Source organism: Larus michahellis, chromosome 9, assembly GCF_964199755.1.
Source record: "Larus michahellis chromosome 9, bLarMic1.1, whole genome shotgun sequence".
Classification (NCBI taxonomy): Eukaryota; Metazoa; Chordata; class Aves; order Charadriiformes; family Laridae; genus Larus; species Larus michahellis.
Genome location: NC_133904.1, coordinates 20,602,106 through 20,615,354, shown reverse-complemented (window position 1 = coordinate 20,615,354; position 13,249 = coordinate 20,602,106). Strand labels below are relative to the sequence as shown.

Here is a 13,249-nt window from a genome sequence, read left to right as displayed (position 1 = left end):
TTCCTGGAACATGCAATGTACGTCAAATGAAATTGTCAACCTAATGCTACGCTGAATGTCAACTAAGCAGAATCCAATTTTTCCTGTGTCCCTTTAAAATTTGAATTTATTCCTATTTTTGTGGCTTTTAATGTTGTAGTCCAGTTGCAAACTATATTTACAGAAAGAGGAGAGTTGATTCCGTCCCTCTCCAGAGTCTTTGCAACAAAGAATATAGTCTGTACTTTGCAAAACACAAAAATTCACACCATTTCTATAACATACTGTTAGACTGTAATTTCTGTTTCTTGGCCTTTTTTTCAGTCTATCGTGGGTGCTGAAGGACTGTCCCTTGCATTCCGGCATATTATCAGCTCTCTGCTGTGGTACTGTTCCCAGCATACCTGTGAAGGATTGCTACACGAAGTCATTATTTGTGTGGGCTATTTTACTGTAAACAACCCAGATAATCAGGTAAGGCAAATGGAAAATGGGATCAGAAGTTATCAAGTGCACATTTAGTCATGGATCCCTCAAGAAAACTAATCCCCTTGACATTGTTTTTGAAGCGCTTGGGGTTCCTCTGAGCACAGATACATGAGTTTGCAAAAGAGAAGCTGAAGTTGCATCTTAACACAGAAACATTAATTTTATGTGGCCATAAGCAAACTCCATGTTCTTATGCAGACATTGCTGACATTGCATTGATTTTAACTAGCCTTACTCGCTGCCAAGATATACTTAGCAACTGATATTTTTAATTCCGAGTTAACTTCATGTCAGCTTGATCAGATGGCTGTGGTACCCAAGTTAAACCCTTCTAAAACCAAGTAAGCTAGTCTGCCGTGAAGACTTGTCCTCAAATGCCAGTGTCGGCATTTCCCTGGTAGCCAGAGCACTCATTTAAGTTTAAGCTATTCTTTTCCTTGAATCTTTTTAGTAGTAAACCAAATACTCTGTCGAACAAACAGTGGAAATTCCCCTTTGGATTGTTGTCCACTTTTGTCAGTGGACTCTGTGACTGCTCATACTGGCTTACGAAATAACCCGGCCTACATCTTTGGCATGATTCAGTTGAATACTGTATTTTGTGAAGTTACTCATTTTGTTCTCTCTCCATACTTGTAACACCCAGTTCCTATTTTTGTTCAGCTTTTGGGGTAGGAGTTTGGGATGAGGAGCTTGGTGCCCTCAGTTAAGCTGACGAGCAGAAGAATAAAGTGTTACATCTTGTCAGTAAAGGTTTAGAGAAAAGCTGTCTGATAACATTCTTACAGTTGTTGACGATAACTAGAACGTTAGAATATCTTAAAGCTGACAATGCTGTCAGAAGTATTATATAATGTAATTATATAGTAATGCTTCTGTGGCTTTGGCAACAGCCAGAGGGAGGATCCTGCAGGATCTGGAGCTGGAGCTGACTGTGGGCAACGCGTTTTAATATGGTCGTTTTGAAAATCCATGTGATACCGCTGCCATTTTCCGATTCCCACTGCTACGCAACAGGTCATGCTGGCATCCAGAAGTGCCAGCAAACAATGTTGTCTTTTCTCTGCAGTTTAAAAATGTCTTTTCTGGCACATGAGTATAAACAGATGTGATTCATTGCATGGAGGACTTGCAACTCTAAATGTGCCAGGAATAGCGCAGAAGAGGGATTTCCTACCAGCGATGTCAGTTCGAGGAGCCTGCAGTGCCCGGGGCTGCCCAGCACTCGTGCCCTGGGGCCAAGGTCCCAGCCCGGCGAGCGGGCACCGTGCCACAGCAGCAGCTGGCCATGGGGGCTGCAGACCACCCCTGTCTGAGGGCATCCTTCCCAGTGGGGGACTCTGCAGTGTCTCGGAGTCTTCGGCGTGTGCACTGGGGGTGAGGCCACGTGCCATCGCTCATCTGCCCCACACTGAGTTCATTTTTGAGATTAAAAGGCAACTTCTGCGGCTCCAAGAGTCAGTTGAACACCCATGGTATGTGCGTACTTTTCATACACTAAAAGCAGTCTTCCGTGGTGGTTTGCTTTGGTGGTACTATCTCGAGAGATGGCCTATGGCACACTTAACGTTTCATTTAATTTCAGAAGTGGCATTTTGTTGGTGGGTTTTTGTTGGTGGTTTTTTTTTGTTTAAAGAAAACATTTTGAAAAATTGAAGCGTTCCTCACTCGGGGACTTGCAACATGTGGGGAAGGTTTTCTTAGTAAAAAGAAGTATTTTTCCTTTTACTACTAGGCAAAGCAGTACGACTTGCTTACAGTTGTTATTTTCAGGTGCTGTTAGTGTTGTGACTTCCAGCAAAGATATGAGGCCTTTCATTAAAAGGGAAGTGCTTTCTCTTCATTCAGTTATGGTTTAATTTGCTATTATGTTAGGAGCTTCCAATTTTTTCTTCTGTTGTTGATCATCTGCAGAGTCCTACTAAAAATAAAAAATTGGTCTCACAGTGAAAGCTTTCAAATAGTAGGCTTGAACTCCTGGAAAGAACAGCATAATAAAAATAGATACACCAGACTTGAGCTATGAAAACAAATTTCCATAGAGCCTGATAGCTCTTTTTGTTTACTGTTTGGACAAACTTTAAAGGAGTAAATAACTGACATATTTCAAAGCAGATTCACATTATTCTTACAGTCAAATGTACATTCATTTTGAAATGTTTGTAGTTTAAGTCTTTTCCTCTCTAAATTTGTATTCCTTACTACAAACCTTTGTATGTTTTCATTCCTTTCAACTCTTAAAAAAAAAAACAAAAACACAAAAACAAAACAAATAGTTGTTTGGAGTTTTTGGTGTGCCTTTTGCAATTCCTTTGTCTATCCACATCAGCAGATAAATATCCAAAACGGCGTACTGGAATAAAGAAAAAAAGGCATTAATTAAAAAAATTTGCAGTTTCCCAGTTTGGAGAATAGATAGATTTCTAAAAAGGAAATTTTACAACCTGTCAACCTCAGCATTGACCTTGTGTAGTAGTACTGTGATTTAAGGAAGTGAATTATTACCACTATGCAGTCAAAATAATAAAAGGGCAATTTCCTAAATATTTCACATTCATAGAAGAAAATCTTCCAAGAGCATCATATGCCAATCATTTAATATAATATGGGTTTCTCTGGTTTTATTACACTATCTGTAAAAGTCTTTATATTTACTTGAGCGGCAAATTGAAGCGGAAAGTTCTTTCTCTCGTGTAGCTTCAGGAGTGATATTTCAGTGCGGTTTCCAGGAGCGCGAGGCAGAGGAGGGCCTCACGGTGGGTCCCACACACGCGGAGACGGTGGCTGGGGTCCCACTTAGCAATTTCACCACGCTTGGCTTTTGGTCCAGGTCCAAGTGATTCTGTCGAGGAGCGATGAGGACAATGGATTCCTAAGGAACACGAGTGTTTTGGTAGTGCTTGCTGTGTTTATTTTAAAAAGGCTATGATTTTGCTGACTCTGCCCACATATAGTATATTAGTAATATTCCTTTCCTTTTTTCGTATTTTATTTTAACATTCATAAAGGTTTTTCAGGGCAGCTGCTGCCACTGAAGAAATAAATCAGTTATGAAACTGAAAATTTCAAAAAGCAAAGAGTTTCTTTAATATTTTAAATGCTTTAACGTCGTTAGTCAAGCCTGAACTGCACTGTCTGTTTTGTATCGGCACGTGAACTTTTGTTTACTACAGAGTTCGACAGCCTGCGTTTCATGAGACGGGGTTCTGTAATCATGCCATAGCGGAGCTCAGCTTTATTAGACATCTGCTTTGCATGAAGTATGATCAAGGAAACTGATTCTCTTTTTTTTGGCCACCATTTAATCTATTAACATACGAGAACAGGTCCCATGGTACGAAGGATAGGCATGTAGCACTAAACAGCGTAATAAAAATAATGTCCAATCTTTGAGTAAGCCAATCATACTATATCAAACTATGGGATTACAATTTCTAATTAAAACATTCATGTTAATTAGAAATATCCTCCTATTTCATTACATTTTTATTCCCTTTCATTGTTGATTTAATTATTATAATGAATATAATTAGCATGTGCTGTCGGCTCGGTTCATTTGCATATTATATTGGATAATTGAATGTGGCCACATAATTAAATTAATGTGAACGACAGACGATTCGGCTTCTTTCACATTGCTGTATTGGGAATAAAAATCTTTCCATATTCATTGCAGTTAGTGAATATTTTTCATTTGAAAAGTCGTCACAAATCAGATACTCAGAATCTTGCCTGGCAGGCTCCAAAGGAAGTTGCATTGTTCATTTGTCTCGCTGAGCATTTATTTAAATAGAAACAACTTTTGTTCTTTCAGCCTTTGACACACACTGTGTTTAGAGTGCTCCAGAAGAATCACACCAACTTTTGGGATTTGTAGGATACAGAACTGTATACTTCTAAATTGTCGAACTAACACGTGTTATTACTGGATTGCAAAACAAAAATCTCTGAGAAAGAGCTAGGGAAAAGTGTATGCAGCTTTTAAAAACTTAATTATAAAATTAGGGTTTGTAGATAGAAGTAAAAACTTCTCTCAGAATAACCACTACAATTGGAAAAATTTGGATGCATAAACCATGCATCCGTGAAGAAGGGATTTCATCCCCAAAAGTTTGTCTTCCAGTTGCGTAACTCAAATTTATTTCTCTGTCACTCCAAACCTTTTATCCCCTGACACTTGTGTCCATAAGTACGGTATATTATTCTTACTGTAAACTTATAATTGAAATATTAACATCTAGTAACCCATATGAAAACGGAAGCACACAGAGTTACATAGATTTAGTAGCATCACCCACTTATTAGAAATTTATCCTTGCTGTATACATACGGAAAATTTATCACAAAACATGTTTCAGGCACACTAGCTAGCTCCAGTTAAAGGAATAAGGAACAGTAAGATTACAGGATATTTTGGGAGAGGAATTTCTCCTGTCTTAAAAATACAAAATGTCACACAGCAGTATCACAGGTATAAATATAATGTTCAAAGCAGTTAAAACATTGTATGGTAGGCACAGTTCTGAAAAGATCGTGAAATTTCTGACTCGTTCCCAGCACAAGAAAGCACAGTAGCTTTCCCCCCAGAAGGGCTTTGTACTGAGATTGTCTTTTCCCTTTTTTGTTAAACGATTGGCTTATAGCTATATTTTCTTTCTTTTTAGCATTTTTTTTTCAAGTGGCAAGTCTTCTGTCATAAAATAGCAGTACGCTTAATCCCACCGTAAGTGTGTATCACATAGACGTATATGACATCTATGCTAACTATGGCGACAAGTACTGCTAGCTTGTAGGGAACACTTACAAAGCGACTTTAGATTAAGAGTTACCTTCTGTAGGGAAATTATTTTGTGCTTTTGACAGTGTTAGTGCGTATTGAGTTTCAGTATGTGGCCAGTTTCCTCTGGTGTTAGTGTGAAGAAAGAAAAATACTTTTAAAATGGAAAAATTGTGAAAATCAGAAGTTGACAGGAAAACTTGGAAGAATGCTTATAAAAATATTATGTAGAGTTTCCATATGGGTTGTTTACTAGAGGCCATCATTAAACTTTTCTTATTTATGTTGCTTTTGGGGCTATGGAGTGACTGGAACAATTTTGATCTGGTAGGTGGAGGTTTTGAAAATACAACACAGGAGTAAAGATGCAGGAGTTGGTAGTTACCATATAGTTAATGTTCGTATTTTTAAGTAAATAGTATCTGAAATGACTTAATTCTGATTTTGTTAGTTTCTTTTCAGAGGAGGGATTTTTAGGAGTATGGATTTCATGAAGCTGTGGGTTTAGTTCTTAAACTAAGTTTTTAAACCTTTCAAAAAAAAAAAAAAAAAAAAAAGCCAAAAACCAAACACAACCTTTTAAAGCTTTATAGGTTTGAACAAAAAATATGCCTGGTAAATTCTGTGGAATAGCGGATTTCGGTGAGGGAGTGATTCATGTGAAGTTGTAGTCTTGGCTAACCATTTAGGAGCACTTCAGCTTGTGAACAAAAAATGCCCTGGGGATTAAACTCACCAAGTTAAAATGGAGTAAATGAAAACAGATCCGTAATGTATGTTTTTCCTCTATCAGCCTTGCATGCTCAGACCACATAAATTCACTTAAGTGAACCAGTATCTTCGCAAGAGATAGGATTCCTACCTAGGCAGCCAGTGAAAAGTTGGGGTGCTTCTTAGGTAATTTGTCAGACACCTTTGTTGTTATTTGAGCTTACCGACCAACTTTTTCCTTTTTTAAGAATTATCTATTAGAAAGTAAATAAAATCCAACAGGAGCATGTGGGACTGCATATTTCACACATCAAATCTGAATTGTATTTCCAACATTCCAAAATACATCCCATAATCTTTTTTTCTTTTTTTTTAGAGGGTGTGGGGAAGGTAATTTAATATGAGCAAAGACTTAACATGAAATCAAGTGTATTTAGTTTCAGTTCATGGCTGGCTGATTCGTGTAGGACAGGAAGAGAATGTATAGGAATTAATATGAGAAATTAATGCACAACAAGAAATCGATCTTATTGTCTTATTCTTAAACTGTAAACACAAAAGAATAAGCTCAGCTCCCAATGTTGTAAAAGCCAGTACTTTCAACAACCTTAAGATGCAGTCCGTAACTAAAGCTTAGTGGTGAGGAGAGAGAGCAATCAGCTAATGCCGCCTCTGGAGAGCGACGTTCTAATCTTATTCCTGGGTCAGGAATAAAGAGAGTTTGGTGGTCTCAGCTTAATCCCCAGTGGACCTTTATCCGCATTGAAAAAAAAGCACAGAATTTGGCGTAATCGTGCTTAATAAGCAGTTTCTTCTCAGCTAAGACCTGGGCCTGGAATGCAATGGGTTTGGCTGGTGGAGATGCGTCGGCAGCACTGGACGCAGAAGCTTGTGCAACGCCTGCCTTGGCCCTGCCTCCTCCCCACCCTGCCTGTCGCGCCCCCCTTTGCGTGAGAATTACACTTCACACACAAATTTAAAACAAAGTCTCAAGCCTGCAAATATTTAATCAGGCCTTGTGAGCTATTGTCTGTCTCGCCTCATGTGTGAGGGAACTCCCTGTACTGCTCCCATAAACTCCCAAATTTTCCAAGGCTCTGCAGCCCCCCCGTGCCTGTCCCCACCGTGGCTGGCCCCATGCGGAGGGGACGCCAGCCTGCTCTGTGTTCACAGCTTTGGGCTCGGGCGGTTGACAGTTGTTCTGAGCACTTGGATGCCACTCTAAAGCCTGGGAGCCTGCAAGAGGCCCAAAAAAAGTCTCCCAAACCCATTTCATCATGTGTTCAGTTCAAGTAACACTTGATTGAAGTGATACTGAAACATAAAGAAAAAATAAAATGCATTAAATCTTGCAGAGTGAGTACTGTGGAAAATCTTGCTCGTCTTCCTCTCAACTTAGTGATGGGTAAATTGTAGCACATTTTTCATGGCAGAAAAGTACATTTTCTTGCTCTCTGTTTGAAGCTTTTCCTCAGCCAGCTCTGAAACATGTCCAGTGGCTCTGCGTTTCACAGCCCTTTCAGTCGGCGATCAGATATTTTCACAAAGCCTTTACATTTATTGTGGAAGCCAGAAGACAAAATGTACTAGTAATAAAAGTTCTAAGGCTGTATAGCTCACTTGCAAGTAGGGTTCTGGAGAGTGACAGAAGATGCTTGCTTTTGAAGAGAGAAAATGCCCTGAGAAACACAAAAAGATTTTCTGTGGTTTAGAGTGGATATATTTTAATTATTCACACCTTCTGGGGATTTTGAGCCAAACTAGCTATGTTTTCAAGGATGACAGCAGAAACCTCTGCCAGTAGTCTGATTGAACGTCTGTTGGCTAAGCTCCTGTTTCTTCTCTAGCCTTTAAATCAAGAATTGTTCGTTCACATCAACTGAGTTTCATCTGCATAAATGAGTAGAGAATCACACCTAAAGCAGCAGCTTAAAGTTCCAAGCGGTACGGCATCAGTGGAGGGTGCTACCTAAATGTGAAGATGATTCTTCAAAAAATAGCGCAGGGCTGTGAGGTCCAATTCTGATCAGTTCAGTGTTCAGAATAATACCTAAGGATTTGAGACACGGCATGATAGTTTTTATTTGAGCTTGCAGAATACATGTATTTCTCAATACATTTGATGTATAATAGTATTCTCCTCTGATTAAAAATTATTAGGCCAACACTCAAACATACAAATCTCCTGGTACGTTATTATTTTGGAAGCGATAAAGTTTACTGTTTTCTAGAAATCATGATACCCTTTAATTTAACAAGGTACTTAAGTATATGATGAACATTAAGCATGAGAGCAACCTCGCATGTTTAAACTTGTATTTTTATGTTACTATGTTAAATGCTAAAATGCTAGCATTTTTAAAGTTAGGCTTTTCCTTAAGGCCTTTTCTAGTTCAGGCTTTAGACCGCTATTTTATCCTGTAGCCTGGGCGTGTGTTAAATTCACAAATAGCCTCAGTGCATGTTAGAATTGTTTCCATTCTCCTCTCATCACATTGTTATGGAGCTCATCTTTTAATTACAGTATCTGTTTAACATTATGTACTTATTGATGAATTTAATCGCTGTATACTTAATTTGTTATCTTTTAACTAAGGTGACTTGTCATTTTTGGTGACGTTTTTTCAAGAGCTTTACCTTTTTAATCTTCTTTATCTTATTTTTATCTAGATTTCCTGTTAGCATCACTTTTGAGAAATGTTTTTACATCTTTTAACAGCATCACTGTACTTGTATTTGCCGTTGTCCTATCCTGAATGCTCAAATGGCTTAGGATGATTATACAAAAACTGCTCAGATAATTTTTTCTTTATTACATTTACACAGAGCACCACGGAATCCATGTTCTTAAACCACAGAGCTAGCTCTAAAAGGACGATGCTCGTAATGTGCTTTATAGGAAGACTAATGTTATTTCTGAACTCTGTTATCTTCTGTCGGAAAGCTTACATGTGATGTTAAGACAATAAGTACTGGAATTTTTCAAATAGACAAAATTCTTGTTTTTAAATTTGAATGTAGCATTCTGGAACGTTGTTTTTGCGTGGAATTGGTGCTCCGATTCCTGATAGCTGTTAGGAGGAATTTAGAACATTCTTTGCCGAGAGCCTTGCCAATAGTGGAGTTTGCAAAATGGAAAGAAGAGAGCTTGACCTTAAAACAGAAGAAGAGCCTAAGTGGTGACATATTCTGCTGATTAAATGCTAGCAGTATGGGATCTGTTTATATAGAAGCAAAGAAATAATGCAGATCTAACTTTGAAGAGAAACTCTGGACTACTAATATAAAGACTTATTTCTTTTACAAAGTTATAAATAACCTGACATCAAACAAAAGGATTTAACTGTTTGATGGAATACTGTAGTTACAGAGATCAGATGCACAGAGTTTCAGTTCCTGTTCAATAAAGTTGTTAGTCGTTTGTACAAGTTAGAATTGACATTTATATAAATGATAAATAAATAGAAAAGAAACATTAATAGTTCCCATACCAACAGGGCAATTTTAAGATCCAAATGTTTATAATGGCCGTGTTCAAGTTTGGAACCGTCGGTCATACAAGACAGTGGAAAAGCCAAGGAGTGCCCCTTGGAGAACCATTAGCTTTTTAGTCTGAGTTGTTCTAAGAAAATTGCATCTGAATGTGAAATACGTTACAGCAGAAGAACACAGTGAAGTAGAAGAGCACATTTTAATGCTTCATTTCATTTAAAAAAAAGGAAATTCTCTTAAGAAGGATGTATCAGTTAATTCAGCTCACAGTGATTAATCACTGTATTTATTTCTAAGTACCTGTGGAATACACCGTTTCGTGAGAAGCTTTTCCTCTCCCAGAGCTGAGGAAGGTTTCACTTCAGGAAGTTCTAAACTTTACAAAGTCACGGTTCAACTCCATTTTCCTGTATCCACTTCACCTTACTATAATTTTGGCTCACACCTCATTTGATAAAAGAGCTACAACTCCTAATACTTCTTCAAAATTACTAAAAAACCAGCCTGACCGTAGAGTACTAGGAACACAACATTGTTGTGCAGAGTTGGTCACACGGGAGTGGTGCACTTAAATGCTTGTGGGGTTTTGCTCAGATCTTGACATTTGGGGGTTTTTGTGGCTGCAGATTTCAGTTCTTTCCTTGGCAATCTTCCTGTTTTCTCTGCTATCTTTAAGCAACAAGAAGCAATTTTTCCTTTCTTCTGTGGACGAAAGAAGCTGATAGGCTACAGCAAGCACCCCTCAGTCACATTCTTCTCCTGCCCCAGTGTTTCCAAGCAAGCATCCCTCTCTTACTGGGGAGACCTGGCAGCGTACATGCGGTTCCAGGGGCTCGGATGGCAGCTGAGGGTTGCTGGACATCGTCACTACTTTGTTGGTTGGACATCCATCCCACTACCCCTGTGCCCTAGCAGTGCTGTTGATGCTAGCAGTGCATTTGGTGCCAAAGTTTTGACAGTTTTATGTTGCATATTTTTAACAGCATAAACCATGACATAAGTTATAGAAAAAGGAATAGAAATAATAAGCAAACATTACAATCAAGTTAACATTTAAAGACACCCAACTTTTTAAAACTTATTATACTTTTGTGTAGCTGATTTCTGGAAGGCAATGTGAGCCAGCAGGCAGAGTAACCAAGCCGGCTACTAGGAGAGATGTGGGGCAGTATCTGGGCTGCCGTGAGCTTTGCTGTTATTTGTTGTGCGGAAAGCACACCTCTACACCTTTCTGTACACAAGCATTACTGGTGACCTCAGTGAAGTGTCAGCTTAACAAAAAATAAGCTTTTGCAAAATCATTGCCCTAATAGGAAATGCATGGTAAAGGAAATCATGGGGCAGCACAACAGAATGCAAACAAGAACTCAAATAAATCACAGGATCTGCTGTGAAAAGTACCCACGTACAGTGTTTCTATTTGGCAACACTTAAATCACGTCTTCCAGTTACGGTTGTGAAAAGTGTTCAGTGGGTCTCACAAAAATGAAACAAAAATGATGGAAGTACACGTGTTCCTGAGGTAGCCTGGGGCTGAGGGCTCTCCTGTTTACCCCTCAGCTCTCCAAGGGCCAGCGCCAGCTGTGTTCCCTGGCCCTCGACGTAAAGAACCCTGGATTAATGGGTGTCGTTGGCAGCATTACTTGCCACGCCAAAATGGATGTGGCAAATGTCTCACAGCAAATGCCCCGTCTTGTTCCTTTGATAGCGAGGGAAAGCTGCTTTGACCAATTAAAAACATACCCTTGGACTTGATAACCTCTCCACTGTCTAATTATTTGGAGGAGAACAGCGTTTTGCCAGGCTTAAACCAACTAATTTTGAACCTGGAATACTGTGCTGAGATTTTTTTATTTATTATTTTGTGGTGGGGGGAAAAGCAACCCCCGAGGAAATAATTGAATAGAATGGTAAATATTATTATCATTTTAGACACGTGATGAATGTCTTGTAACTTTCTAAATGTATGGATAGTCTTCAGTCAATGATAATAACTGATTTGTAATATTGTGACTCTCTGATCTGGCACAGGTTAATCCATTGAAAACCTGGCTTTCTGAATCAGTTGAATACTCACTTCTCAGTTGTTTTTGTTTTGCCTTTGTGTAGACAAAAAGCTTGCTGCTGACTTTCGGTTCCTCCTGACCAGAAAATTAATTAGCCTCTTTGAAAGATAATTCCAGTGTTTTTATGGTATGTATGGACAGAAATAACTGACATGAATGATGCCTTTCCAGAGCTGCAAATGTCCAAGTGGAACAAGAAAACCTAAATCCATCAGTAGAACTAGACTAAATATTGCTTTAAAAATCAGCACTTTCACTCTGCAGTAATCCCCGACTAACCTTCTGTAGTACACAAGGACTGAAAAAGTTCTTGGTCTGAGACTGAACCATTTTTTTGGTTGCTTATAATAAAATATCTGGCAATATTTAACATGCATGCGTGGAATCATTGAAAACTTATCTCTGATCTTAATCTTCTTTAAATCTCTGGAAGGTTTTAAATTCAATTATTTTTCTCTTTTTTTTAATGCTTTGCGTATGTAAAATATGTGCAGTTACAACTTGGAAACAGAAATTTAGAGTGTCACCAAAAATGTTACTTCATGGTTTAAAAAAATGTAAGACTTCACAAGACAATTTGATTGAACTACTAGTTCTTGAAAAATTAGTAGCATGCATCTACATTACGTGTCTAATTAGGACATGTGAATTACCAGTTCACTTCAGTTTGGCTGATATTTGGTTCAATATTTTACATACAGTCATTCTTCAACTTTCTGACTGACATTTTAGTTTTCTCAATGAAAATTCTGATTATTACTTACAAGATGCTTATAAACGCAGTTACCTGATTATGAACAAATAGTTTCAGAGACTAGAGGATTCTTACTTTAATTTTCTTATATAATTAACCATCGACTTGATAAGATTTTAATTCTGATTTGACATGTAACTGTTGATACATTCTGAATTATTACTGTATCATTCAGAAGATCTGGATCCTATTAGTTATGAAGATTTTACTACCCTGCTTTGACAAAAATTCATACGTAGGCATTTAAAAGTAATTGTAGTTTTCATTCATGATAAAAGGAATATAGAGAAAGATTAAGTGAAAGACAAATGTATGTATATACAATGTGTAAATAGAATTAGGAGGTGTTCTCCACACCATCTTTCCCTGGCTAGTTCTCATGGGAAGGTTGCCCCTGTGGATGCCAGGAGTTATCTCCTGCACGCAAGGAAAGGGGTCGCACTTTTAGGGTTCTCGTTCCTGCAGGATCATCAGAAAGTTATTTTTGGGCCCTTGGGAACTTCACAGAAAAACAAAATGAGCTGCAACATTCCCTTTTCTACCCAGGGGAAAATCATACCCAAGTTATTTGGGTCCATCTGGTTTGTGAGTTCTCTAGCAAAGACCCTCCATCCCAAGAAGATCTCCTTTGCAACGTGCGGGAAGCAGCAGCGGGAGAGGAAGGCTGCTGGGGCTGTCCTGCTGGGAATGCGGGGAAGAACTGCAGAATCCCGCATGGAATATCCTTCCAGTAGTCACCTCGGGTCTGTAGCCAGACACCCTGCCTAAGTGACAGGGGAAGCCTTACCTCCAGCAAAATGATGAGTTCCCCTCACAACTTTATTACTGTTCCATACCACAAGGAGCTTTTAATTTTTTTGATTGATTGTCCTTTTCTATTACTCAAGTGCTGTGTGGCATATTGCTGGCTTTTGTCATTGTAGTCTGTTTTGAAAGACTGACTCTTGTACCGCTTTAGACTTTCACAGCTAGAGGAATTGC

The 13,249-nt window shown here is 38.6% G+C and overlaps 1 protein-coding gene across 6 annotated transcripts in view; it reads left to right on the top strand.

Moving 5' to 3' along the window:
• Positions 1 to 13,249, top strand: part of SCAPER (S-phase cyclin A associated protein in the ER) — a 164,389-nt gene that overhangs the window by 142,250 nt on the left and 8,890 nt on the right. For all 6 annotated transcript variants that reach the window (XR_012588928.1, XM_074599600.1, XM_074599598.1 and 3 more), the window contains one exon: positions 304 to 453. Coding sequence is in view for 5 of the 6 variants with exons in the window: in XM_074599600.1 (XP_074455701.1) it covers positions 304 to 453 (150 nt within the window). In the remaining variant the exon portion in view is untranslated. The remainder of the gene's footprint in view (positions 1 to 303; positions 454 to 13,249) is intronic.